This window comes from Buteo buteo, chromosome 20, assembly GCF_964188355.1.
Source record: "Buteo buteo chromosome 20, bButBut1.hap1.1, whole genome shotgun sequence".
Lineage (NCBI taxonomy): Eukaryota > Metazoa > Chordata > Aves > Accipitriformes > Accipitridae > Buteo > Buteo buteo.
The window spans coordinates 13,279,684-13,304,477 of record NC_134190.1 but is presented as its reverse complement, the minus strand read 5'-3'; the positions used below and the strand labels follow the sequence as shown (position 1 = coordinate 13,304,477).

The following is a 24,794-nucleotide window of genomic DNA, read 5'->3' as shown; positions in this document are numbered from 1 at the left end:
CCGGCGGCCGGCTGCCCCCGCCTCAACCGGCCCTCCCTCCCTCCCCCCCCCCCCCCAGCGGCGCCTCCGTGCGCGTGCGCCGCGGCCCCGCGTCTCCCCAGCGGCAGCGAAGGAGTTTGGAAGTTCAAAATGGCCGCCGCGGCGGAGCCCGAGCTGCGAGCGCCCGAGTAAGAGACCGGCTGGGAGGCTCCTCGCGATGGCGCCTCGGGGAGGAGGGAGGCTGAGGGAGAAGCGCGGGCTTGAGGGGTGGCGGGGGACGCGGAGGGGGGGGGAGGACGACGAGAAGCGGCCTGGGTGGAGGTGGTGAGGGAGGAGGAGGAGGGAGATGGGGGAAGGCGGCCGCTCCGGCGAAGAGGGGTTGCTATAGGAGCCGCTCGCCGGCCGCCCCGCGGTGAGGCGGCCCAGCGGGGCCGGGGTGCGGGAGCCGCCTCCCGCCGGGCTGGGGACCGGGGAAGGGAAGCGGGGGGGGGGGGCGGGCGGAGAGGCCGCGAGCCGGGCGCGCGCCAGCCGGCCCGCTGGGGGCGGGGGGGAGGGGAAGCGGAGCCGGGACCGGCGGGCGCGTGTCCTCAGTTCCGCGTGCGCCTTCCCGCCTCGGCGGGGTGTGTGTGTGTGTGTGTGAGGGGGGGGTGGGGGGGCTCCGGCGGTGCCGTCCCCGCTCCCGCTTCTCCTGCCCCTCCACGGGGAAACGGGTTTGCCCCTTGGCGGGCGGGGGATCCTCGTCCTCCGCGTGTTTGCGCGGGCGCTGCCCTCCCGGGCCGGGCGAGTGTCCGGTGGCGCCCAGAGCTCGGGCATCCCTGAGGCGACGGCGGTCCGGCGCTGCCCGGGATCCCCGCGGCTCTCCGTCCGAGCGAGGCCGCCCCGGACGAGCGGGACAGGGGCGGACTGGGGGGGAGAGCCGGACCACCGGGTGCCTCGGGGCTGCCCTGCCGCCGAGCCGCTGCCCGCCCTGCGGCGAGCCCACCTCCCCCCGAGTCCCGGGCGCTCTCGCGTTATAAAAAGTGCCTGTGCTGGTGGAAGCAAAAAGCGATTTGTTGCCGCCAGCCCCTCCTTCCAGCCCTCGAAATGACTGGCAACTCCCGGCTCCCGTTGGGAAGCGAAGATCGAGCCGCCGCCGCCGCCTCCCCGCCGGACCGGGGCTCCGGGGGTGCGCTTTCCTGGCACCCCGCTTAGCGTCCTGAGATTTGGGTTTGCCGGCGCTCACGAGCTCGTGAACGCTTTCTTCTCTGGAACTTTTGCCCAGAGTTGACATCCTAAGGCTTACTTTATTGCTCCTCTTTGCTATATAAATGTTTTGGCCATATAAACCGCTTTCTATATTTTTTCTGCCTTAAAAATTTGCGGTTTGAGACTTGGGTTTTTTGCTTGTTAATCGTAGGAGTAGAAAACAGGTGAGGAGAAGCAGTGGATGTACATGTGAACCACGTAAAACACAGGAGCAGATGAAGAAGAGAGTTTAGTATTGCATAGAGAAACATAACTAAGCATAATAAGGTAAAAACTGATGCTAGGAAGCCTGAATGTAGGAAAAGATGGGTGAAATCTCTTTGCAAATCTTCGTGAACTTCTTATCATTCTGCTTGAATTCAAAAGTAAGAAAAAGTGGGGCTATAACAAGATCACAGCACAGTTCCTCTCCAATTAAAGCCATTATCACCTAAACATATAGATACTCATCTGCCTCGTCACCTTCTGAAATCTTCTTAAAAGGTTTCTCATCCATGTCATTACACCTCTGAAGCATTTAAATGAAGTAAAAGTTTATCCACAGAATTACTTGAAATAAGCAGATTCCTGTACATGAAGAAACTCTGAAATACTTAATGCATATTAGTGAAGTTAATAGTAATTTTGTAGTTGAGGTACAAAAGCAAAGAAAGCTGGTAGTTGTGCTAGCAGTCTGTTGTGGCCTGAGATACTGCTGTGGTGAGGTATCTTATCTGGCACCTCTGCTACCAGTTTGCTTTTACAGAATGGAAGGTGAGGTCATTACATAACATTAAAACACTTAACAATAACAAAATAACTTCCTTATAGATTTCAGTGTCATTTACTGCTATTAAGAGAAGGAAGACTTATCTGAAGCAACTTGAATGGGTGTGATTTTTGTTGTCCTGTAACATTTTTATAATGTATTGAAGTACCGTTAATGCGTTAATCGGGGACTTATACAGCATCCTATATCTGACTGAAAGAAATCTTGAAAGATGCATAGTTCCCTTAAAATTCTCCTTGTGACATTTCTCTGCCCTTTAGCCAACTTATGTCACTGATGTACTTGCTCTGCATTGCAAACCTAAGTTGAAAAAGTTAAAAAGTTTTACACTTAATACTTTTTCCTTCTTTTCATGTCTTTTGTGCCAAATGGAACATAGAGCAAACTAATTTTAAGGCATTTTGGCCTCTTTCTTTCTGATATTCTGTTGTCTTAATGGTGTGGAGTGTCAGGAAGAAGCAATTAAGAAAACCACCTTTCTTTCTATATGCTTTGAGTAAGCAGAAGTAGCGGTAAGGATGTTGTCATGGTTTAACACCAGCCAGCAACTAAGCACAACGCAGCTGCTCACTCACTTCCCTCCCCCCACCCAGTGGGATGGGGGAGAGAATCGGGGGGGGGGGGGGGGGAGGTAAAACTTGTGGGTTGAGATAAGAACAGTTTAATAGAATATAAAAAGAAGAAACTAATGATAATAACAACAATAATAAAATGACAATAATAAAAAAAGAATTGGAATATACAAAACAGTTGATGCACAGTGCAATTGCTCACCACTCGCTGACCGATGCCCAGTTAGTTCCTGAGCAGTGATCCCCCCCAGGCCAAATCCGCCCAGTTTATATACTGGGCATGACATCCCATGGTATGGAATATCCCTTTGGCCAGTATGGGTCAGCTGTCCTGGCTGTGTCCTCTCCTGAATTGTTTTGCCCCTCCAACCTTCTTGCTAGCTGGGCATGAGAAGCTGAACAATCCTTGACTTGGTCTAAACGCTACTTAGCAACAACTGAAAACATCAGTGTGTTATCAACATTCTTCTCATACTGAATCCAAGACATAACACCATACCAGCTGAAACCAGGACAGATGTAAAAGAAAAAGCATAAAGCATTCTGACTTAAGTCTGTGAATATTGCATATTTTTAACCCAAACAGTCTGTTCCCTTAGGAAGTTTCTCATTTCAGAGCACTAAAGTGTTAATGGTTTTAGCAAATAATTTTACTGTATGTTGCAGAAAAGTCTGGACTATTTACTAGTACTAGAATTTGCATTAACTCAAGCAGGAGAGAATTAGTAACTGTGTGCTGTTTGAAGATCCTTTCCTTAATTAGGAAGATGCTAATTGATTTATAGTGAAGTGCCACCCTTTAGGCCTGGCTTAGAATACCTCTGATATATTTATTCTGTTGGATCATTGATTATATTCTTCAGAAACAACCTTCATATGAAACTAGTAGAGTTCAGAAGATATTTCTATATTTCTGTGTACATCCCCCCACCACTCCTGACCATCATGTTTAGGGAATTTCTTTTCAATGAATGAGGCTTGGGGCACAGAAAGAGCTATGTTTAAGTTATTAAAGCATTAGCTAGTAAATTCTGAAACTGTAGTTTAGATGGGGTGAGTTTGTAGAATGGTGAACTCTGGCACCTATAATATTTGGCAACAGATTTCAAAAGGCAAATATCCGTCTTACCACAGACAGTAACTTAATTGATGTTCTGAAAGAGATGAGGAGGTATTTGCTAAACACTAAAAAACCAATTGGTAAGCCAGTTTCAGCATCTAAGTATGGTAATATAAGTGAGTGCATAACATTATAATTTTTGAAGTTATTAAGTACACTGTTTAAATAGCTTATTGCTGTGACTAGCTAACTGAAATGATTATGGTTTTTTAGAAGAAACAGTGATTATTATTATTATTTTAATAACTTGCTGTAGACTTATGTTCTGCTTTTTCGGCCCATGCCATTTTACAGGCCTAAAGATTACTGCTTTTTTCTTGGGAAGCTGATAGTCTGCTGTATACTCTCAGCTTTTCTGAAATTAGACTTTCTGAATTTGTCCTGTTCCTCAGTAGTGTTCCCTGTATTGCAGAAATACTATAAATGCATGGTAAGAACAGTTCTTGATTTTTCTAACAGGTGCGTACACTTACAGAAAGAAATTGCAGTTCAGAGAATCGGTCGACTGTGTGAGATGTGGCAAGATGGTCTCATTAGGTGGTCAGCATCATCCCTTGAAATAAGTTTTGATCTTTGGAGCACAACTGTGTTCTGCCATTTGAAAATACTTTTAAAAGTCATAGCTTGGATTAGGTATAGGACTGGAGTAGCAAATAAGAGAGATGGTGGACTGACAGGATGCATAAATATGCAGCACTATTGAATACTGTCAACAGATATTGTCAATATTGAACGTAAAAGCATAAGCATTGATTCTACCCACACGTTTTGTTTTGTTAGTGCAGTTGCTGTATCTTCCTTCCATAGTATTTCTTTTTCAACTCGTAGCTGTCTGTTCATGAAGTGTATCTGCAGTTATAACTTAGTTACATTAGTTGTACATTTTTAATTCTCCCAAAGGTAGGTAATTAAATGCTAGTTAGTTTCTATCATAAAAAAGACTGTCAACACAAGATTGCGGACTGCAGTGAGTTAATAGTACTGATGTCTAGTTTTAATTTTTGCAGGGTTGAGGATGCTGATGCATCCGAGAAAAGTGTAAATGAAGAAAATGGGGAAGTATCAGAAGCAGACCAACCTCAGAACAAGCACAGCCGACACAAAAAAAAGAAACACAAACACCGAAGTAAACACAAGAAACATAAACATTCTTCAGAAGAAGATAAGGACAAAAAACATAAACACAGGCACAAACATAAGAAACATAAACGGAAAGAGGTAGCTGATACCTCTGACAAAGAAGATGGACCAGCTAAAAGAACTAAAATTGATTTTTTAGCTCCTCTGGAAGACTTGGAGAAACAAAGAGCATTATTGAAAGCTGAACTTGAAAATGAATTAATGGAAGGAAAAGTCCAGTCTGGGATGGGATTAATATTACAAGGTTATGAGTCAGGATCTGAAGAAGAGGGGGAGATTAATGAAAAAGTGCGAAATGGAACGAGACCTACAGCTAAGTCAAACACTAAGGGGAAATTAGAACCTGTGGACAATAAAACTAGTTCCAAGAAAGGAAGTAAGAGTGAATCAAAAGAAAGGACTAGGCACAGATCTGACAAAAAGAAAGGCAAGGTAGGAGTTGACGGAGTCAAAGAGAAGACAACTAGAAGCAAGTCAAAAGAGAGGAGGAAATCCAAAAGCCCTTATAAGAGAAGTAAGTCTCAAGATCAGACAAGGAAATCTAGGTCTCCAATGCTTAAAAGGCGATCTCAGGAGAAAAACAGAAAGTCTAAATCTCCCCCAGAGGATAGAAATAAGGCTGATGATAAAAGTAAATCAAGAGATCGCAGAAAGTCTCCAGTTGTAAATGAAAACAAAAGCAGAGATCGTGGCAGAAAATCTAAATCTCCAACAGAACTAAGAAGCAAATCCAAAGATAGAAGATCACGGTCCAAAGATAGAAAACCTAGGAGATCAGAGACTGACAAAGAAAAAAAGCCAATTAAATCTCCTTCTAAAGATGCTTCTTCAGGGAAAGAAAACAGATCCCCTAGACGACCTGGCCGTAGCCCAAAAGGAAGAAGCTTATCTCCTAAACAACGTGAAAAGTCAAGAAGAAGCAGATCCCCTCTCTTCAATGATCGTAGATCTAAACAGAGTAAATCCCCCTCTCGAACCAGGTCTCCGGTTAGAAGAGTGAGGAGTAGATCTGCAGAAAGGAAAAGAAGAGAATCAGAAAGAAGGCGTCTGTCTTCTCCCAGGTAACTTAAAGATGTCATAAACCATTGCAAAAATGCATTACAGGATTAACTATCTTCTAGTTCGGTGTTTATCTCTCAGCTTTATTCTGACAATAGCTATTAAAAAAGATAATCAGATCGTACGTTATATTATGAGCTTACTTTGTATGTATTCAGTTTTTTAAAAATACTTCCCCCAGCTGTCAGACATGCAAATTCAGTTTTGGTTGTTAAAGTGCCAAGTTATTTGCTGCTCACACCACTACAGGGAGCAAGTTTTGTAGCTCAGGTTCTCTTTTTTGTTGCTTGGTTGGATTCAGAATTTGGCTTCTATCTTGTTTCTTAGTTAATAGTCCTGTTGCTTTCAGGAGTTTCTGTGGAGTGAGAGTTCCCTCTGCTCTTATATATCAGTGTTGGCTAAAAGTGGGTAATTAACCCCTTTCCCCCCCCTCAAAAAAACCTCTAATGTTAGAGTCAGCATATGTGAATGTAAGCAAATCTTTTATATCAAGATGTCCTTCTCACAGTCTTTTTTTTTCTTAAAAAAATTTTGTATTCATTTGCTAAAGATATGGTAGTGTTGCTTCGTTATTGGTCTGCTGTATATCATTACCATATTTTGCATACAGTTAAAGGAGAAAGACCGAAATATTTTTAATGTATTTTTAGTCTTGGCAATTTTTTTTAAAAGACAATTTAGCTTATGAAAGCAGTTACCTTGAAATTTAATATAAACCATGAGACAGTAATTACTAGCATCTCCTTCTCTGAAGCTGATATGGCCTGGATGGTAAGTTCCCAAGCAGAGAACAATATAAGTGTGTACATTTTTGGAAGTTAATTCATTAAAGGTATTAAGTTAAACAGGCAGAAGAGTTCAGCATTCCTTTTGGATAATGAATAATTTCAAACTTTTTATCATGGCATTTAGCTTCACCCACTCCAAGAATTAAGAACAAAGAAGTATGAATTTAAAACCATGTATTGGAACCACAAAGATCAAGCTCAGTAAATAAGCACCTGATAGATGTGAAAGTCTTTCTGCCTGTATCACTGAAGGTTGCTCTGGTTTCGAGTACAGGGTATCTTCTACAGGCACATTATCAGTTTATTTGTCTGTACTACTGCATAGCAATACTGCAGCTACTTTGGAGGATGGCCCCAGTGGTGTTACCCAGATTAAGCAAGTATTGTAAATGCTAGCAGTTTATCTGACTGCTTTCTGGTGAATCAGGAACTTATCGGCACAACCCCACCTGGAATACTGTGTTCAGCTCTGGGGCCCCCAACATAAGAAGGACATGGACCTGTTGGAGTGAGTTCAGAGGAGGGCCATGAAGACAATCACCTCTCCTTTGAAGACAGGCTGAGAGAGTTGGGGTTGTTCAGCTCGGAGAAGAGAAGGCTCTGGGAATATCTTATAGCAGTCTTCCAGTACCTCAGAGGGGGCTTACAGGAAAGCCAGAGGCGCTATTTACAAGTGGATGTAGTGGTAGCACAAGTGGTAATGGTTTTAGACTGAGAGAGGGTAGATTTAGATTAGAGGTAAGGAAGAAATTCTTCACTGCGAAGGTGGTGAGGCACTGAAACACGTTGCCCAGAGATGTTGTGGATGCCCCATCCCTGGAAGTGTTCAAGGCCAGGTTGGATGGGGCTTGGAGCAACCTGGTCTGGTGGAAGGTGTCACTGCCCACGGCAGAGGGGTTGGGACTAGATGACCTTGTAAGGTCCCTTCCAACCCAAACTATTCTATGATCATATGATGGTATTTGACTTTTCTGCTGTAGCATTTTGCATCTTTCAGTTTTCATTTCTCATGACAGCTTGCATCACAGCCAGTTTGAATTAGTTGTCTAGACACTGTTTCAGGTGATGCGTGTGTCCAGAATTTTGCTATCAAATTCATACTTCTGTAACACTGTGGTGAGCAGCATGTGAGTGAGCGACTACTAAGAAATATCTTCTGCTGGAAGTGTTTATAAATCAGCAGAAATAATCTTTCTTTGCGGGACATCCTGAGCGAACTCCAACTATGTTGGAGTTTTAACTACCTGTAATTACTCAGACTGCCAGACAATTTCAGAGGAGCAACATGTTCTTTGAACAATGGTGTGGAAGTATTTTTCAAGAATTTCTGTTGCAGACTTATTAGAATAGTTGTTAAATATTTTTAACTTGTATCCTTTCCAATTTTTGATTGAAGTCTTGCTGTCATGGAATAAAATTAAGCTTTTTAATGTAGTTGTCCCATGGAGGATTTTTTTTCTTGAATAATTGTGAATCTGTATAGACAAGAATGAGCAAATTTTGAATAGCATATAGTGTCAAACTTGATTTATTTTTTAATTTGCAAAGGGGTAGTTTATATGTTAATTAAGAATTTTAGTCTTCAGCTGCTGTATTAGAATGTGTGAAATGTTGAAGCCATCCGGTTCTAGTGCCCAAATTGAAATAGACAGTAAAATCATTGCTGTGGAATAGCATGGTCCTAAATTTCAGTACTCTGTTGTAAAGTTGCTGAGAAAATTCTCAAGAATTAGTTTTTGGGTTTTATTTATGGTTTAAATACTGTTTCTGATAAACATAAAACAGGCCACTATTTATGTAAGACCTAAACACAAGCTTTTTTTTAAAACCTCTCTTAGCTTTGTGGTAGTAATTAACAAGCTCTGTTTCCAGAGTTGTCCTGAACTAGACCTATGTACGGGGTCATATTTCCCGGGTTGGGGAGACACACACAGGAAGGGCAGCCAGCTCTGCAAACATACTTATCCATCCCTCCTTCAGAAGCCCATCTGGTGGTCCCTCACCTGCAGTAAGATTTTAAAGTGAGCTTTTAGACGGAAGTGTGATTTTTGGTTTTTGTTTGCTCCTGATTTTACAATCATTCTCTTCCTCTGTTTTAAGAACACGGACCAGAGATGATATTTTGTCTAGACGTGAAAGATCAAAAGATGTTAGCCCACCCAGTAGATGGTCCCCATCCAGAAGAAGGTCTCGATCCCCCATTAGAAGGAGGTCTCGTTCACCCCTTCGACGTAGCCGATCTCCAAGAAGGCGGAGTAGGTCTCCTCGGAGGAGGTAAACACACACTGCATTTTTTATTATATTTTGTAAAATATTACTAAAAGAATAAAGGTTGCTATCTTATCTGTAAGAAGATGATGCATTTTTTTTGTCCACTTTGATATGTGCTAGCATAGTTGAATTCATTTTGTCCTCCATGAATTAATTTGTTTTATTACTTGTAGTCATTATGTACCTTTATGTTTTATGAATAGGTTTTCCTCCTTTTTTTCAAAAATCCAAACCAAACCAACCCCTCCCAAACCCCTCTTACTGTTACCAGGGATAGAGGCCGAAGAAGTAGATCTCGCCTTCGAAGGAGGTCCAGGTCACGTGGTGGCCATAGACGTAGGAGCAGAAGCAAAGTTAAAGAAGACAAATTTAAAGGTAGTCTCTCTGAGGGTATGAAAGCTGAACAGGAGTCTTCATCAGATGAAAAGTAAGAATTAATTTCTAACTTGTGCTGATTATCTAAAAAGACAGATCCACTGATACTGAGAGTGAATGGACATTTACCTTCATGGTGTAGTTTTTGGGTTGTCACCTAAAACCTTAATCATGTTTTAGTACTTGTGATCTTGTCAAATTACTGTTGGAATGATCTGAAAAACTTTGGAGTATGCAAGAAATATCAAGACCTGTTGGCTAGTGGGCAGACCTGAGGGAATGATGTGTTGTTAGTTTTCTAAATTCAACTTGATCGGTATCTTGTGAAAATATTTGGGCTGTTTCCTCAAGCAATAAGCTTGAGGAAAAACTGTAATAGCTGAAAGGATTAATTGCTATCTGCAAATTGTTTTTATATTTGCTAAATATCTACTTAATCCAACTGCACCAAAGTATGCATTCTTAATCAAATTATTAAAGAAGAATGATGCTGGAAGGAAAATGAACAAGGGTTTTTTTGTTGTTATTCTCTTTTAAAAAAGTTACTATTAATTGTTTGCAGTTAAAAATGAGATATGCAAAGTCTCAATGAGATACCAAAAGATAAATTTTCTCTGTAAGGAGATGTAAATATACACACTGGGATTTAATACAACTTTGCTTTCCAAGTCAGTTGAACAGCTGTTTAATATCTTGTGTTCTTTCTGCGCCAAAGAACTGCATTTGGTAAAATTCAGTAGATAATCTCATGTTTATGATGTTTTATAAAAAATAATTGTATTTTTATAGTCTTGAAGACTTTGATTTGGAAGAAGAGGATGAAGAAGCAGAGATAAGGCAAAGAAGATTACAGCGGCTAGCAATTGTTCAGGTACGTGGTTATATTATCATGTGGGTTACAGAAACTAACTTTCTGGTTTTAGTGTAAAATGTTGTAATAAAGGAGGGCTCTTAGCCTATTACTGCATTATGATAGTAATTAATATTATTATATTTTTTGCCAGTTAATTTATTGTAAATGTTGGTCTCAGTTAAACTTTACACTTCTATCACAAGAGCATTGCTTTTAAGACTGAAGCAACTCTTCTGCAAGTCATTTTTGTGCTACATTTAAACGTTCTGACAGCCCTATGACATGTTAAAAATGTTCTTCAGTTATCTTAATCTGTAGGTTTTCTTTGTAGCTGTTTCATTTATATCATAATGTCAATATAGCATTAAGTTACATATCAATTAACCTAACTGATCAGTTTGTTTCAAGTAGAAGTTCTTCTTGTCTTTTTCCAAAACTTCATAAAGCCACTGAGATGGGTTCCCCCTTCATGAACATAGATAATGTATTCAGTTACACATATGAGTTCCCATGAACTTCTTACTCCTGGTAAGAAGGTAACAGTAGTGACAGGTAATATGTGATTGAGACCCCTGAAAGGGAGCTGTAGCCAAAGGGTATGTAATTCTACAGTCAGTTATCTTTTTTAAAGTTGGGATTTGGCACACAGTTAGAACATAATAAGCAAAATACTGCAGCATATTTGCTCAGTATTTCGTTGTAAAAACACCAGTTATAATGTGCTGCTTATTTTAAACAGCACTAAAAATGCCATTCATCATTTGACTTTTGTGCAAAGCCCATTGTAAAATCCTTCAGAACTATGACTGAGCAAAATGATTTAAAGTCAATTATTTTTAAAGGCCAGTTGCTGGTCCATACAGGAAGCAAATTCCAGAGCTTCATTCCCTAAATAGGAAACCTCTGCTTGTATTATTGAATAGTTTGACCTTGATAACTGAGTGGTATCAGCATTTATTCATTTTGGTTTTTAACTTTTGGGAGAGGAAATGACATTTTCATAACTACACACAAGTTAAAAAAAAAATTGTAAAGGTGTTGTCTTGAACTTTTTTAATGCATCTGAAATTTTTCAACAAGAATGAATAAATAAAGAGGGTTTCCAATTCAAATAAAAAACTTGAATCTAAAAACTACTTTTCTGTACCATAACACTAATAAAAATGTGAAAGATTCTAAGATGTTAAGATATAAAATCATTAATTTTTCCTTAAAGGCTTGATTTCAAGACTTGTGCGCCAGAATGGTTTAGTAATAAGTCTATCGCTATTGACATTTTGTCATGCACAACAACAGAGTTAATCTTCAATAAAAATTGTTTTTTACAGAAATGGAAAAGCCTAAAGGACACACATGAATTTTTCAGTCCTATTTTTATGGTCTGGGCTGTGGTGCATTGTGGCAAAATGAGTTTTCAAAAGCTATATCCCATTCTGCAAATAATCTGTTGCCTTTAGAGATGTAGGTGATTACGAAAGCAAAGGTTAAGGTTTGAAAGGGTGAGTATAAAAATGTTTAAATTGTGATAAGCTGTGATGGTAAGATTAATAATTAAATTTCTTTTTAGAAATACAAAGGCCAGACAGAAGACAGTAATATGTCTGTACCATCTGAACCAAGCAGTCCTCAAAGTAGTACGCGTAGTCGCTCAAATTCACCAGATGACATCCTAGAAAGAGTAGCTGCTGATGTTAAGGAGTACGAACGGGAAAATGTGGACACATTTGAGGCATCAGTAAAAGCCAAGCACAACCTCATGACAGTTGAACAGAACAACGGTAAGAATCTGAAATCTCGCTTTATAATGCAATTTATGAAAGCTCAGGCATTTTCCTTAGTTTCCTTGTATACTTCCAGACTTGGAAGTAGATTGACTTTTTGGACAGAATTTGAGAATGTTTCCATGAATATTATGCTACTTAAAACATAACATTAAAATAAAGCTTGCTCATTAAGCAGGATGATATGAATGGAACATGCTCTCTATATTTCTAGTAACTCTTAACACAATTCATGCTATACATTTGGAAGAGCAAATAACAATGTCTATAATTAAGAATCACCCTTTTTAACTTCCAAATTTTTCTTTTCACTTATGCATGTTGTTTTCTTAGAAGTTTAATATAGTCCTAGTCTTTATTTTGGGGTAGGTTGGAAACCGTGCGCCTTTTGTCCATTTCTTTGTCAAAGCCACTGGGTCAGAAGAACACAGGTGGGTCTGTAGTCATTTAGAATGATTAAGGCTTTTGAGAGTCATTGCTAGTAAGTCTATTTTGGTGGCATAACTTCTTGCGGAAGAAATGGCTATTTCCTCCTCTTCCTCCCTGCACATAATCTGTTGTACAGCAATATTGAAATGAAACACATACTGATATAAAACCTGCCTTGTGCCTGCTGCAGCAAAAGGAACGTAGACCATGTCCCAGTGCACCCTGTAATATTGAAAATCTGCTTCTTTTTTTTGCTTTTTTTTTTTGTCTTTCGAAAGTGGATTACTGTACATTTTCCAAGTAGTCAAAGGAGTGCCTAGTTGCTGAGTGGTCATACTTGAAGTAGTTTTAACTACTTCAGTTTCCCTTTACAGTTTAATTGCAACAGCACACCGTTTTAACAAGGGCTGTGAGACCTGCCCAAACCCTCAGGAAATAGTTGGACAGTTAGCTTGTATTTCATGTCATGTGCTAGATGTATCCTTGGGGGCTAAATATGCTATCTTCTAGTGGATGCTTCTCTTTGAAGTAATAAAACTGCATCTCTTTGGGACTAGTGTACTGCTCTGTAGTTTGTTCTGGTGTTCCCTTGAGCAGTATGTTTTCAGATTGTTCTCCTGCGATGTAGGTGGAAAGAACTCTCATATGCACTTTTCCTTTATTTGCATACCACAAGTTTAGACCTAGTCTTCTTATGTTTAACAGACAATATCTTTTTCCATTTTTGTTGAGGCACGTACTGCTTTCTAATTTTGTCCACTAAAGTATATGAAAATATACCCGTTAACTACATAGACATTTTTAAGGTATGAAAAAGGTTTGTTTTTAAAAACAGACCAGTTACACTCAAATCTGGGAATATTCATATATTGGTAAGATTCTGAGTTGGAGGTGGCTATAACAACAGATGGAAGCAATGAATCATCTTTTCTTTGTAAGAGCCATTTTTTATTTATATCCTGACCTCATATAGGGCCAAGATAGTAATTTGCAAGGATCTAGTTTAATAACTCATGGTAGCCCAGTGCAAGTGTGAGTAACTGGAACTAAAAAGAAAATTTGAGGAAGTTGCTGGAAGGGTCTATATCTTGAAACAACAGTGTAACCTGCCTCACCATAGTGTCAGGTCTGTACCTTGAAACAGCTGTGTCAGCATGATGGATGGGAGTTTTTGATGCTGCCAGAAGATTTCAGTCTAGTTATTTTGTATGGAAGTGGTTGGCTATATGCATCATGAGACCTGAAGCATCTGAGATTAACTGTTTATTTTTTTCCATTGCTTCATACCCTGAAGGGAGTGTTTGTGATTTACTGTGGTCATGAAGGGATGCTACCATAATGTGTATTATGAAGTAGTTTGAAGTTTACTTGCTTTCACTAACGTGTACTTAATTTATATTTCTTTGCTTTTATCTTATCAAACAAGTAAAATGTCTTTGGGACTTTAAAGATAATTAAAAGGTGAGAAGGGGATAATCTTGCCCACATTAAAAATGTTTCTTTTAAACATAATAGTTAACATTATCTTGGACTAAAAGTTATGCACAAGGTCCTTTTTGACAGGGTTGAAGAAAACATTTTCAAAAGAAACAGCAACTGGGCTTTATAGCTTTGGTTTTTAGTAAAATACCTTGTGATTAGCAGAAAAGCCTGAACTTGTATATTGAAAATATGTCTATTTTTTATATATACAGTCATTTTGTACTTCTTTTTATACATATATAAAGAGTGAGTCATTGTCTGTAGGGATCACAGAAGTGTGTACTTTTTTCTTTCTGCTGTGTGAATTATTTGAAACCTATTATACTTAATTTTTCAAGGAGGTATAAATTTTTGAGTGCTTTGAAGAACTTAACCAATATGAGTTTTGTATTTCTAGAATGTAAAATGTATTTGCTAGAAACATTAGTAGAGCTACCTGTTTGCCAACATACTGATCTTAGATTATATTGTAAAGATACCAAGTCATGAATTATATTGGTAACAGAGTTAGTTTGTTGTCTTTTTCATGTTGAGTAATCTAAATTTCATTTTAAGGTTCAGCTCAGAAGAAACTGCTAGCTCCTGATATGTTCACAGAATCAGATGATATGTTTGCTGCATACTTTGATGTAGGTAATTCTTGGAGATGAAATGTATGATTTTTTTGCTTGATTTTTGTTAACTGTCACTTGAGGTTTGTGGGAACTTTGATTTGTAAAAGCATGTGTAACTGAGTGAATAGTATGTTCTGAATCTTTTGATCAGCCAAGGCAGACAAAGTAGTTCTTAATTAGTATTTCAGTGAAAGAAAGCCTGCTGAAACTAGTGGTAGTTTTACCAGAGTAAAGCAATTGGGGAATTCACCTCCTGTTTGAATAGGACCTATAATGGCACGCGGTAACAAACCTGTTTATAAGTTAAGCTTTATGTTAATGTTAGCATGCTGCACTCTTCTAAATATGTGCTTTTTTCAGCAGTTTGTGTATGGTTAATTAAAAAGTGTCTGTGCAAGATATTTTAATTTACTAATGATGCTGTGTTGGAGTAATATGGTGGTTTGTTTGGTGGGTGGTTTGGGGGTTTTTTTGGACAAGAGATACATTTCCTGGTTTTACTTTTGCACTATTCCAGCAGCTTTTCTCTAAATGTGCTGAAGTGGCCTGCAAATATTGCAGTCCAGTGACTAGTTTTGAGACTTTACTTGCCATTCTCTGTGAATCTACCTTGTTGCTGATGCACAACACTGAGAAATAAGTCAAGACAACAACTTTCTTCTTAGCTTAGAAATTCTCTAGTTAATTTTGGTTTATGGGAAATACAATCTATTAGTTATGACAGAAGCATTGGTGACAAAAGGCTGTTGTGGTGCCACTTTAGTAACACTGGTAGTAATAATAAAATTTAAAAAAAGAAATCAAGACCCTTTTGACCTGGAAAAAGATAAATACTTGAAGGATAGTGGGGGGGAGTCTGTTTATAAAAATTTGAAAGTTACAGGTGGGGATTTACATGGCTTGTAAGTGAGCTGTTCCCCCTTCCAGTAACTGTTGTTCAATTGAAGATATTCTTTACTACTCATAGATTTGAATTTGTGACATTATGTTACCAAATCTGTTAAGAGATGTCAACAGCAATTGTGATTTTGTGATTTTAAGTATAATAGTATGAAATCTGTGAAGTGGCATTGAATGAACAGAAATTCAAGGCTTAAACAGTTATATTTTCCTCACAAATTGCTAAACTTTTTTAATACAACATATTGTAAGTAAAAAGTCTTGTTCAGACGTTTTCCTCTGCATTCTGTGCATTCTAACATAACTTATACAAAAGTTCCTTGTGGGTATTAATTGAAACTTTGCCCATTTATGTTTAATAATAGTTCTATTGCTTGATCTCATCCTCTTTCCTCGCATCAGTCTTTAGATACTGGTGGGTAAATAGCATTTTGAGTCAAAAGTTTCTCTTGTCTACAAAATAAGTGTGTTTGTATTGCGGAGAGGAACAGTGTTTCAGTAGGAAAAAAGGGGTTTTGGTAAGTAAACATCAAGGAAGAACATAGACCACACAAGCAAAGCTGTTGCTTTTTATTTCAGAGTGCTCGTCTAAGGGCTGCTGGTTTTGGAAAAGACTTCAAAGAAAACCCCAATCTCAGGGATAACTGGACTGATGCAGAAGGCTATTACCGTAAGTTGTATTTGTTGATTCGCAAGAACAGCTAGAATGAGGGTGCTGAATGGAAAAGATCCTCGTGTGAAAGTACTGAAATGTTACTCTAATGTAAATGTACCACAGTGCGCTCACTTGAGTGTAATATAATGGATGAAATGAGCACACAGGTTTTAACCTCAGTTACAAAAAGACTCCGGACTTGCAGAGTCACAGTTTGTTCCCCATAATATCCACAAAGCTAGGTGGCATAAAACATTGTACACTATGAAATTAAGTGATTAGACCATTTATCTTGCTTTTCTGAATTATACAGAATGGTTTATTTTTCATAAAAAGTTTCATTATATATGTCACTCATAACTTTAAATTGCTTGATTTTATCCTTCAGGTGTTAATATAGGTGAAGTTCTAGATAAACGTTACAATGTCTATGGTTACACTGGTCAGGGAGTCTTCAGTAACGTAGTGCGAGCCAGGGACATGGCAAGAGCAAACCAAGAAGTAGCGGTTAAAATCATCAGGAACAATGAACTTATGTAAGTAATGTTTTTGTTTAATAATAATAAAGCATATGTAACAGTTGGAAGTTTTTCATGATGTGATTTGAATCTCCCTTTGTTTCAAGTGAAGTAACAGATTACAGCTGTGATTCCTGCCTTTTCTGCTAATAAGAGCCAGATAATGGGAAGCGCTTGAGGACTATGTATCCACGCTTCTTTTCAGCTATCACAGGAGAAGGGTACTTGCATTTTCATCAGGCACTTTCTCATTTTCAAAACTGCAGGGAACAGTGGTAGCAAGAAACAAGGTTACAGTTAATTATGAGTCCTGCCCAGCCATCAAATTTTTGAGATGTAAAAATCTTGTTTTGATGGACCAAATCGATTGGGCAGGCTATGGGTTGGATCCTAACTGATCATCTGTGACTTACAAAAAGACCTCCATACATGAATTATTTTTGTATATTCTCTATATGTTTGCATGTCTATAAGATATATAAAAGGGGATGGGACTCTCCCTGTTGAAATAAAAAAAATTTTGAGGTCTTTCAGAATGAGGGACCATTAACAAGTATGATCTATTAAACTACATTATGTGAGGACTTGTCTATAATATTCATTTTCAGTATCTGTTGCAGTATTTCTACAGTCATGTATTATGTCCTCTTCCATTAAAGACAACTTAAATGAAAATCTTTTCTGTGCGTTTTACGTTGGAAGCTTTAAAAGTTGTCTTGCTGTGTGTGTAACTGGGTTATTTTGAGTTATATGAATAGGTATCTAGAAAAGTTTAAAAAAAAAAAAAGAGGGGGTGATAAGCTATTTCAGTTTGGTATGTTGTATAGATAATCCGTTTGGGTGCGTACTTGACCCTGTAGTCAGTTTAGCTTAAAACTCTTTTTAATAATGTACATGTTTAAGTACTTTTCTTAAAAAAAACCCTAAATTTCTCAAGTGAATGCTGTTTGAAACTAAAGTGTTATATTACAGGAGGAAATCTAGTTTTAACTTTACATGCAGCCGGGAGGGAGGAGGAAAGGATAAGTAGGTTACAAAGGCACATTGAAGATCAAAGAATTAAATAAACTTATCCCATGTGTAGACACTAACAGCAAACCACTGTTGTGATTTTATTTTTTTTTTAAGCCGTGGTACATTAAGTAATGACAAGACACTTCTCATTTCCAGATAATTGTAACTGCTCAAGTGAATGTCTAGATTTTAAGAAAGTATTAGAATTTCACTGGTTTTGTTTTATAATCATATTTTTTTTGTTTTCAGGCAAAAAACTGGCCTAAAAGAACTGGAATTTTTGAAGAAGCTCAATGATGCAGATCCTGATGACAAGTTTCATTGTCTACGGTTGTTCAGGCATTTCTACCACAAACAACATCTCTGTCTGGTATTTGAGCCACTCAGGTAAGATGACAAATGTTTGGGGTTCTCTTTAAAAAGTAAAATACCATTGAGTGTTCTTCACATTTCTGTTTTTGGCTTTTGTTTTGATACCCTGTTCTATTGCCAAGATTCAAGAATGCAAGGAACTTAAAAAAAAAAAGTCTGGAGGCACAAATCCACAGGCTACTGAACTATTTCTAATTTATTTAAAGCATCATTGTCAACTTTCTGCCTGGACAGTATTTGAAAGAAAATAATTTATTATTAAAAATGGTTTATCTCACCAGTGCTGCTCTTAATGGATTTTGTGTGTGTGTGTGTGTCACAATATTTTTATTAGTTTTCATAATTCTTTATTTTAGAATTCTTGGATTAAGAATGCATTCCCAGGGAGGTTCAGCAAATGCTCTATATTCCGTGAAGAGTACATATATAACAACAGTCTAAGGAAGAAAATTGTTGCAGTGTTTTCTTTGCATGCTCACTTATTCTTTAAATAATTAAGCTCTTTTGACAGGTTAATTGTAGACACTGTATTATGATAGATCTGGATATATTAATTGCCTTAGTTCCCATTCCTGCTTAGAGACATCAGTTGTAGCCTAGGTTTTCTGTGTATGTCCTATATTAATTTTTGCTGTATTTGAGGTGAAGATAAGTTATATGCTGAAGCAGTGCAAATATTATTAAATTACTGTTATATTTTCACTAATAAGCCATATAAGAAATTATTTTCTTTTGCTACACTATCTCTTTGTAACACACTTGTACATTATTTATATCCAACGATGTTTTTGTCCTGGAATTGTGGTCTTTTTATCTGCTGTTTAAGTCACCAAAAAATTGCTGCCACAACTTGTATCTTTTGCGTACTTCCTTTTTTATTGATTTCTGAAGAAAATGAGTACAAAGGTTTACAGTTGTTAAGGAATGCTGTTTGTGTGCAAATAAATCCTCTCAAATTAATCTTGATTAAAAATGTGTTCTGAACTAATCCAGTCCAGTAAGTAATTATACACTATAAGGATAGATCAGCATTTTCGTTTCATTGCTGTAGATAACAGAGCAGTATGTATGTTAAGTTGAATGCTGCATTTCTCCAAAAATGTCTAAAGCTAAATGAATTGTTCAAGTTTGTCTTACAGTTTAGGAGGCCACTATATTTTTCTTTGTTAAGCTCTTTTCTATTCTTTCTCTCTTTCACTTTCTTTCTTTTAATAGTATGAATTTACGAGAGGTGTTGAAAAAGTATGGGAAAGATGTTGGACTCCATATTAAAGCTGTGCGTTCCTACAGCCAGCAGTTGTTCCTGGCTTTAAAGCTTCTTAAAAGATGCAATATCCTACATGCAGATATTAAACCAGATAATATTTTGGTAAGTAAGAAATAATTAAAACTTGTTTTGCACAGTCTGTAGTGTAAAATTAAGTATTTGAAATAAATACCATTCTGTTAATTTATGTGAAGTCAAAATTTACTTTAACTGAAAAGGGTTCATGTTTTGATATAAAATGCTACCGTGGTGTAAATAGTAAGTAAGAAATAAATATAATACAGCATCTAAATAAAATCTTTTCTTTAGTACAGTCTTCTTCAAACAAACCTGCATCTACTTGTATCTTTATAGAAAGCAGATCTTCCAAAGACAGTATCCTTTCTTAGGAGAAATCTTGGGACTTTTTCCATCAGTAGTTGAAAAATGTTCTTCTTTTCTGCCAAATGGAAGTAGGTTGTTTGAGTCTGGGTGAAGATTTTGTTTACGTGAATGGGATAATGGGGAAAAGCCCTTAATGTGTCTTTTCTGTTTCCCTTAAACATCCTGGTTAGCAGGGCATGAGAGCTACATCAGAGGAATCAAACGTGTTTCCTTCTGTTTTCTTGGTGGTCATCCCTGTGAGAAACTCAGTTTTTTATTTTATTTAAAATGTTCTCTTCTTGCCATCACAACAGTAAAATTTACTATGTATGCCTGAGATACGTGAATAATATGCTGTTTTATGAGTGGTAGTCTGGATACTAGAGTTGGAAGTCTAAACTGGTACAGTTACAGTATCTGGAATGAAACCCGGGTCCACCAAGGATATTTTGGTAAGGGAAAAGTATGGGAAACTGACCTTTTTTTTGTATTTTGTAGGATCTGAAGGCATTAAGTGTCACTTTAAATTTAAGAAAGTTTTAGAATTTCCTTAGAATACAGAGAGGAAGGATTGAAATATGGGAAGAACTTCCAATTTAAAGGCTGAATGTTTTTCTTATCTCTGACTTAAATGTATCGTCACTTTCACAGTGCTGTTGGCAATTCTGTCTACAAATAGTGCTAACAGATATTTATGCTTAACTTTCAGGTGAATGAGTCTAAAACAATATTAAAGCTTTGTGATTTTGGATCAGCTTCGCATGTTGCAGATAATGACATCACACCGTATCTAGTTAGTAGATTTTATCGAGCTCCGGAAATCAGTAAGTACGTTTGGATTGGCTACATGTCACATAAGCAGTAGTAGGATACGGTACCATAGTACCATATAGTACTAGCAGGATACCAGTACTAGCAAATGAGAATTTGACTTGAATTTACTCTGTGCTTGGTCTTAGCAAAACATCACTCTGGAAATATGGCAGTCAAAAATTCAGACTTTGAAAGCATGCTTGGGTGACTCTTCATGTATGTTGGTGGTCAGCTCAGTGAGGACAGGGAGAAGTCATTCTGATTAGTTATAATTATGTTTTAATTTAGAGGTATTGTTCTGATTTCTTTGTTTTTACTAACTTAATTCATGCTGATTAGTTTGGCTGTTAGGTAAAAACCTCCCTTTCTAAAATAGGAATACTGTAAAAGTTAAAAGGTTTGCATCCTTCTTTTATGGTGAATTCTTATTCCTAAGAGGAGGAGCACCAATAGAGTTTACAAATCAGCATTTTTTCATCTGTCTGGTTTTGTGATACTATATCGTTTAAGGATGCCTTTGTGGAATTAACTGGAATTGCTCTGTTTCAGTTATAGGAAAAATCTATGACTATGGTATAGATATGTGGTCTGTAGGCTGCACATTATATGAACTTTATACAGGAAAAATACTCTTTCCTGGCAAAACCAATAACCATATGTTGAAACTAGCTATGGATCTCAAAGGAAAGATGCCAAACAAGGTAAGAAAAATAAGTATATGATTTGTAATTAATATCTGAAACTACTATAATGAACAGTAGAACATACTTTCTTTTTTCTCCCTGAATTCTGTTTCTTATAATATACGTCTTCTCTTAACAGCAAGTAAATATCAGACATCGCTCTGACTGTATAATTTATATTGATTTAAAATCTTATGAAGTGAAAGTATACAGCTTCTTTTTCATAGACTAAGTATAAAGTGAAAGCAGAAACCTTCTAAGCACTGACCTGAAAAAAAATACGTAAGTCAATGGAAGATACTGTGTCCTTTTTCAACTGGCTTGAACTCTATTTTTTACTCAGTCTAGACATTTCTTTCTGTCCTTTTGATATTTTTTCATTAGTATTAAATTATTCATGTTGCAATAAGTTAGTAGACATTGATGCTAATTGTGGAATTTGTAAGACGCAGAGACTTGCCTGAAACTCTTGCCTCTCCCTCATTTTCCAGATGATTCGAAAAGGTGTGTTCAAAGATCAGCACTTTGATCAAAATCTCAACTTTATGTATATAGAAGTAGATAAAGTGACCGAAAGGGTAAGTCCTCAATGTGTCAACTAGCCTATTACTTTTTTCCAAGCTTTCCTACTATGTCTTTCAAACATATCTTGATATCTTAATTAAAAATAAGTTTTTATAAGTTATTAGAATGTCCTTTTGCAGCAATATGGACAAGTTACATAGTTACAAACTGGCAACAGATATTTTTCTTGTGATATAGGAATGTGTTTAAGAGAAATCTTAAGTTTAATCTTGGTAGGTATACAGGTTATGTCCACATAATCTGTCCTTAAATTACTTCATTTTAGAGAAGGATGTCCAACTTCAGTATGATGTGCTTATATTGTAGGAGGTCACTATTACTTTCTGCACCATTTTAACATAGTATATTTATCAAGAATCACAGATTTGGTGGTCAGATACAGGAACTTTCCATGTGGAATTTTGATGTTCTCAGTTAACTGGGATGTTAAGTTCATGTATGCTGTTGGTGAAAGATGCAGCCTGGGCCTACCCCTGACAGCATTGTTTCCACTCTTTTCCTTTGTCTGCATGAGGATTTGTGAGGCCACGTGATGACAAAGGGCATTGCTGATCAGATACAAGAGAACCCTGCAGAAAAGTTGCTGCTGAAGCTCTCTAAAAGGGATAGGGGTTTTGTGCCTTCTGTTCTACAAGGTTGCCATTTTTGTATTTGTAGGAGAAGGTTACTGTTATGAGCACCATTAATCCAACCAAGGACCTGTTAGCAGACTTGATTGGGTGCCAACGACTCCCTGAAGACCAGCGTAAAAAAGTACACCAGCTAAAGGACTTGTTGGACCAGATTCTAATGTTAGACCCAGCTAAACGGATTAGCATCAACCAGGCTCTGCAGCACGCCTTCATCCAGGAAAAAATTTAAACCAGATGAAGAAGTTCAAAGGGTTTGAGTAATTAAGATACAAAGACTGAAGAAATTTCACAGCAGTTATTAATGTATATAAACATAAATATTTCCCCTGCAAAGTTGAGGAAGAAATGATACATTTCAATTAACATCAAGGCTGATATTTCTTTTAGAAATGTTAGAGTAATTCTGTTTTGTGTCTTATGTGAAAATTTTCACTGTAGAACTGTTTTAATTGCCAAGACTGCACAGAAGTACAATGCTAATGTATATGGTTGCAGTTCGTATATATTATAAAAAGAAAAAAGCATCTGTTATAAAAAAAAAAAAAAAAAGGAAAAAAAAAAAGAGCAGTAATACTGGGTGGTTGATTTGTTTTTAGCAGACTTGGCTTCATTTTTGTCTTTAAAAAATGGCCAGCATAAATGCTGTTTATATTCACATTTTCCTAGGTGTGTGTGTGCAGGCCACAGCAGCATGCCCTTGGTGTAGTCAGTGCCGAAGGGGGTCTGTTCCTTCTTGAGCCTGCCCGCAGGGATGGTCTCCTCTTTTAAAGCAGGTTGTGTACAACTTTCAGTACACTGAAGGTAAGCTAACCCATCAACATCACCGGTGTTTAAGCTGTTATTTTTCTGGAACAACTGACAAATGAGAGACAATAGCATTGTGGCAGAATTCCCTGCATGTTTGATAAATGATCTTGTTTTATTTTCTGGCATTGCAACCGTGGCATAGTTACAACTTCCGTTCTGTTCATCACATTTAAAACTTTGAGAGTGCGCACTTGATGGATAGAGCGCCTTCAGTGTACTGTTTCTTATTACTTTAATTTTTTTAATCAACTTGCTATAGACTTTGTATACATTTTGTTAAATACAGTTCACTATGACATAGAACCAATACTTACAGAAGAGTTTTCATTTAGTAATTACGTATGTTGGGATCTCATTCGAAAGACCTTATATCTAAAGGATAGATAGACAACATAATGAAATTTTTAACTATTTGTATGTCATTTTGAAAGTGTACTGCTTTATGCTAAAAGTGTTTCATTTGTTCATTGTTTTCATTATTTGTGATCATGTTGTCTTTCAATACAGGCATAAACCTTCCACTCTTGAACAAAGCAGCTGCTTTTTAAAAGCGGTAATTGCTTCTTTACCTTTTATTTCTTTTGTAAATGAAGCTTTTCTTTAAGAAATGTGACTTTAAAGTGTTGTCTCTTGCATAAAACAGTTGACACTTACTTATTGTAAAGTGAAGATTGTTCTGCTGCATGTAAAGTGGACCATGCAGGTTTCTGTATGTTTTCAGTATGCATCATTAGATAATAAAGTCTTTTGTGAACAAGGCATTTGTAGCCATTTTTAAAAGAATCTGTCTTCAGTGATGGTAAATCAGGTAATTCGTAAGAACCACCCCTGCATTTCCTAATAATCATTTAATTAAAGGGATTATTAAACGTTATGATCTTTGGGAGAGCTATAGGCTATGTTAATTAGATATATAATTATCACTGCTTAAACAAAAACAAAGCAAAAAACCCTACAGATACTGTCTGTCTGCTTTCATTGTAATGAAATTATTCCTGTAGGACATGGGATTAAATTCAGGCTTTAACTAATGTTTGTGCTGTTTTTCTCACTTTTCCTTTTGATGGTGCTGAAAGAGAAAAAGGAAAGCGAGTCACAGGCCACTCAACGCCTACTCCATGGGTCTGATTTGCTGAGACACCAACTTCACCTTCCTAACAAGGTTATTTCTGACAGCATGTGTAGATAAACATTTAGCAACAAGTTAAAAGAGCTTGAAACATTTGAATTGGTTATGCAGGGTGAGGACAACAGAATCAAACTTTTCAGGTTCATACTGCTGCTTTAATATTCTCTTTGACAATGTTAAGAAGTTCGTCTTTTCATTTTTATTAATATATTCTGACAAGTTGTGAAAACCCCACTGGTTTCACGTACTTTATACTACTTCTTTGAACTAAGAAGGGTTTTTGTATCCATCTAGGTACATAATGGCAACAATCATGCACTCTTAGTGCACTCAAGAATGGAAAAATGACACAAAGCAGTCATTCTGCTGGTGGGGAATACCCCACCAAGGAGATGTAATGAACTAACTACGAAAACAAGCAGGAGATGGGTGGTTTTGTATGCCTATTTGGAACCTTCAGCCTGTCTCTTCTCAATTTATATCGTAATATTCTTAATGAAAAATAATCTCTCCTTATTTCCACATATTAAGGTATCTTGTTCATACAGGAAATAAAAAAATTAGCTTTCACGTTTAATG

General features: G+C 37.6%; 1 protein-coding gene across 3 annotated transcripts; it reads left to right on the top strand.

Moving 5' to 3' along the window:
* The first annotated feature begins 55 nt into the window (after window positions 1-55).
* Window positions 56-23,845, top strand: PRP4K (pre-mRNA processing factor kinase PRP4K). Of its 3 annotated transcripts, XR_012653782.1 has the most exons (17): window positions 56-167; window positions 4,693-5,886; window positions 8,773-8,946; window positions 9,215-9,370; window positions 10,108-10,189; window positions 11,739-11,949; window positions 14,419-14,492; window positions 15,957-16,047; window positions 16,421-16,568; window positions 17,814-17,951; window positions 19,152-19,305; window positions 20,276-20,390; window positions 20,929-21,080; window positions 21,554-21,640; window positions 22,305-22,582; window positions 22,946-23,080; window positions 23,594-23,639. XR_012653782.1 is itself a non-coding variant. In XM_075052430.1 (15 exons), the coding sequence occupies exons 1-15, from the start codon at window positions 130-132 to the stop codon at window positions 22,506-22,508; spliced, it is 3,018 nt and encodes a 1,005-aa protein (XP_074908531.1). In that variant the 5' UTR covers window positions 56-129; the 3' UTR covers window positions 22,509-23,845. The 3 variants fall into 3 exon arrangements, 1 of the variants encoding a protein (XP_074908531.1); XR_012653783.1 differs by having other exon boundaries at window positions 22,305-23,080; window positions 23,594-23,845; XM_075052430.1 differs by having other exon boundaries at window positions 22,305-23,845.
* Window positions 23,846-24,794: the final 949 nt, after the last annotated feature.

Coding starts and splice junctions, on each gene's coding strand:
- PRP4K (XM_075052430.1), top strand. CDS start 130: ATGGCCGCCGCGGCGGAGCCCGAGCTGCGAGCGCCCGA. Junction 168..4,692: donor CCCGAGCTGCGAGCGCCCGA/GTAAGAGACCGG, acceptor TAATTTTTGCAG/GGTTGAGGATGCTGATGCAT. Junction 8,947..9,214: donor AGTAGGTCTCCTCGGAGGAG/GTAAACACACAC, acceptor TACTGTTACCAG/GGATAGAGGCCGAAGAAGTA.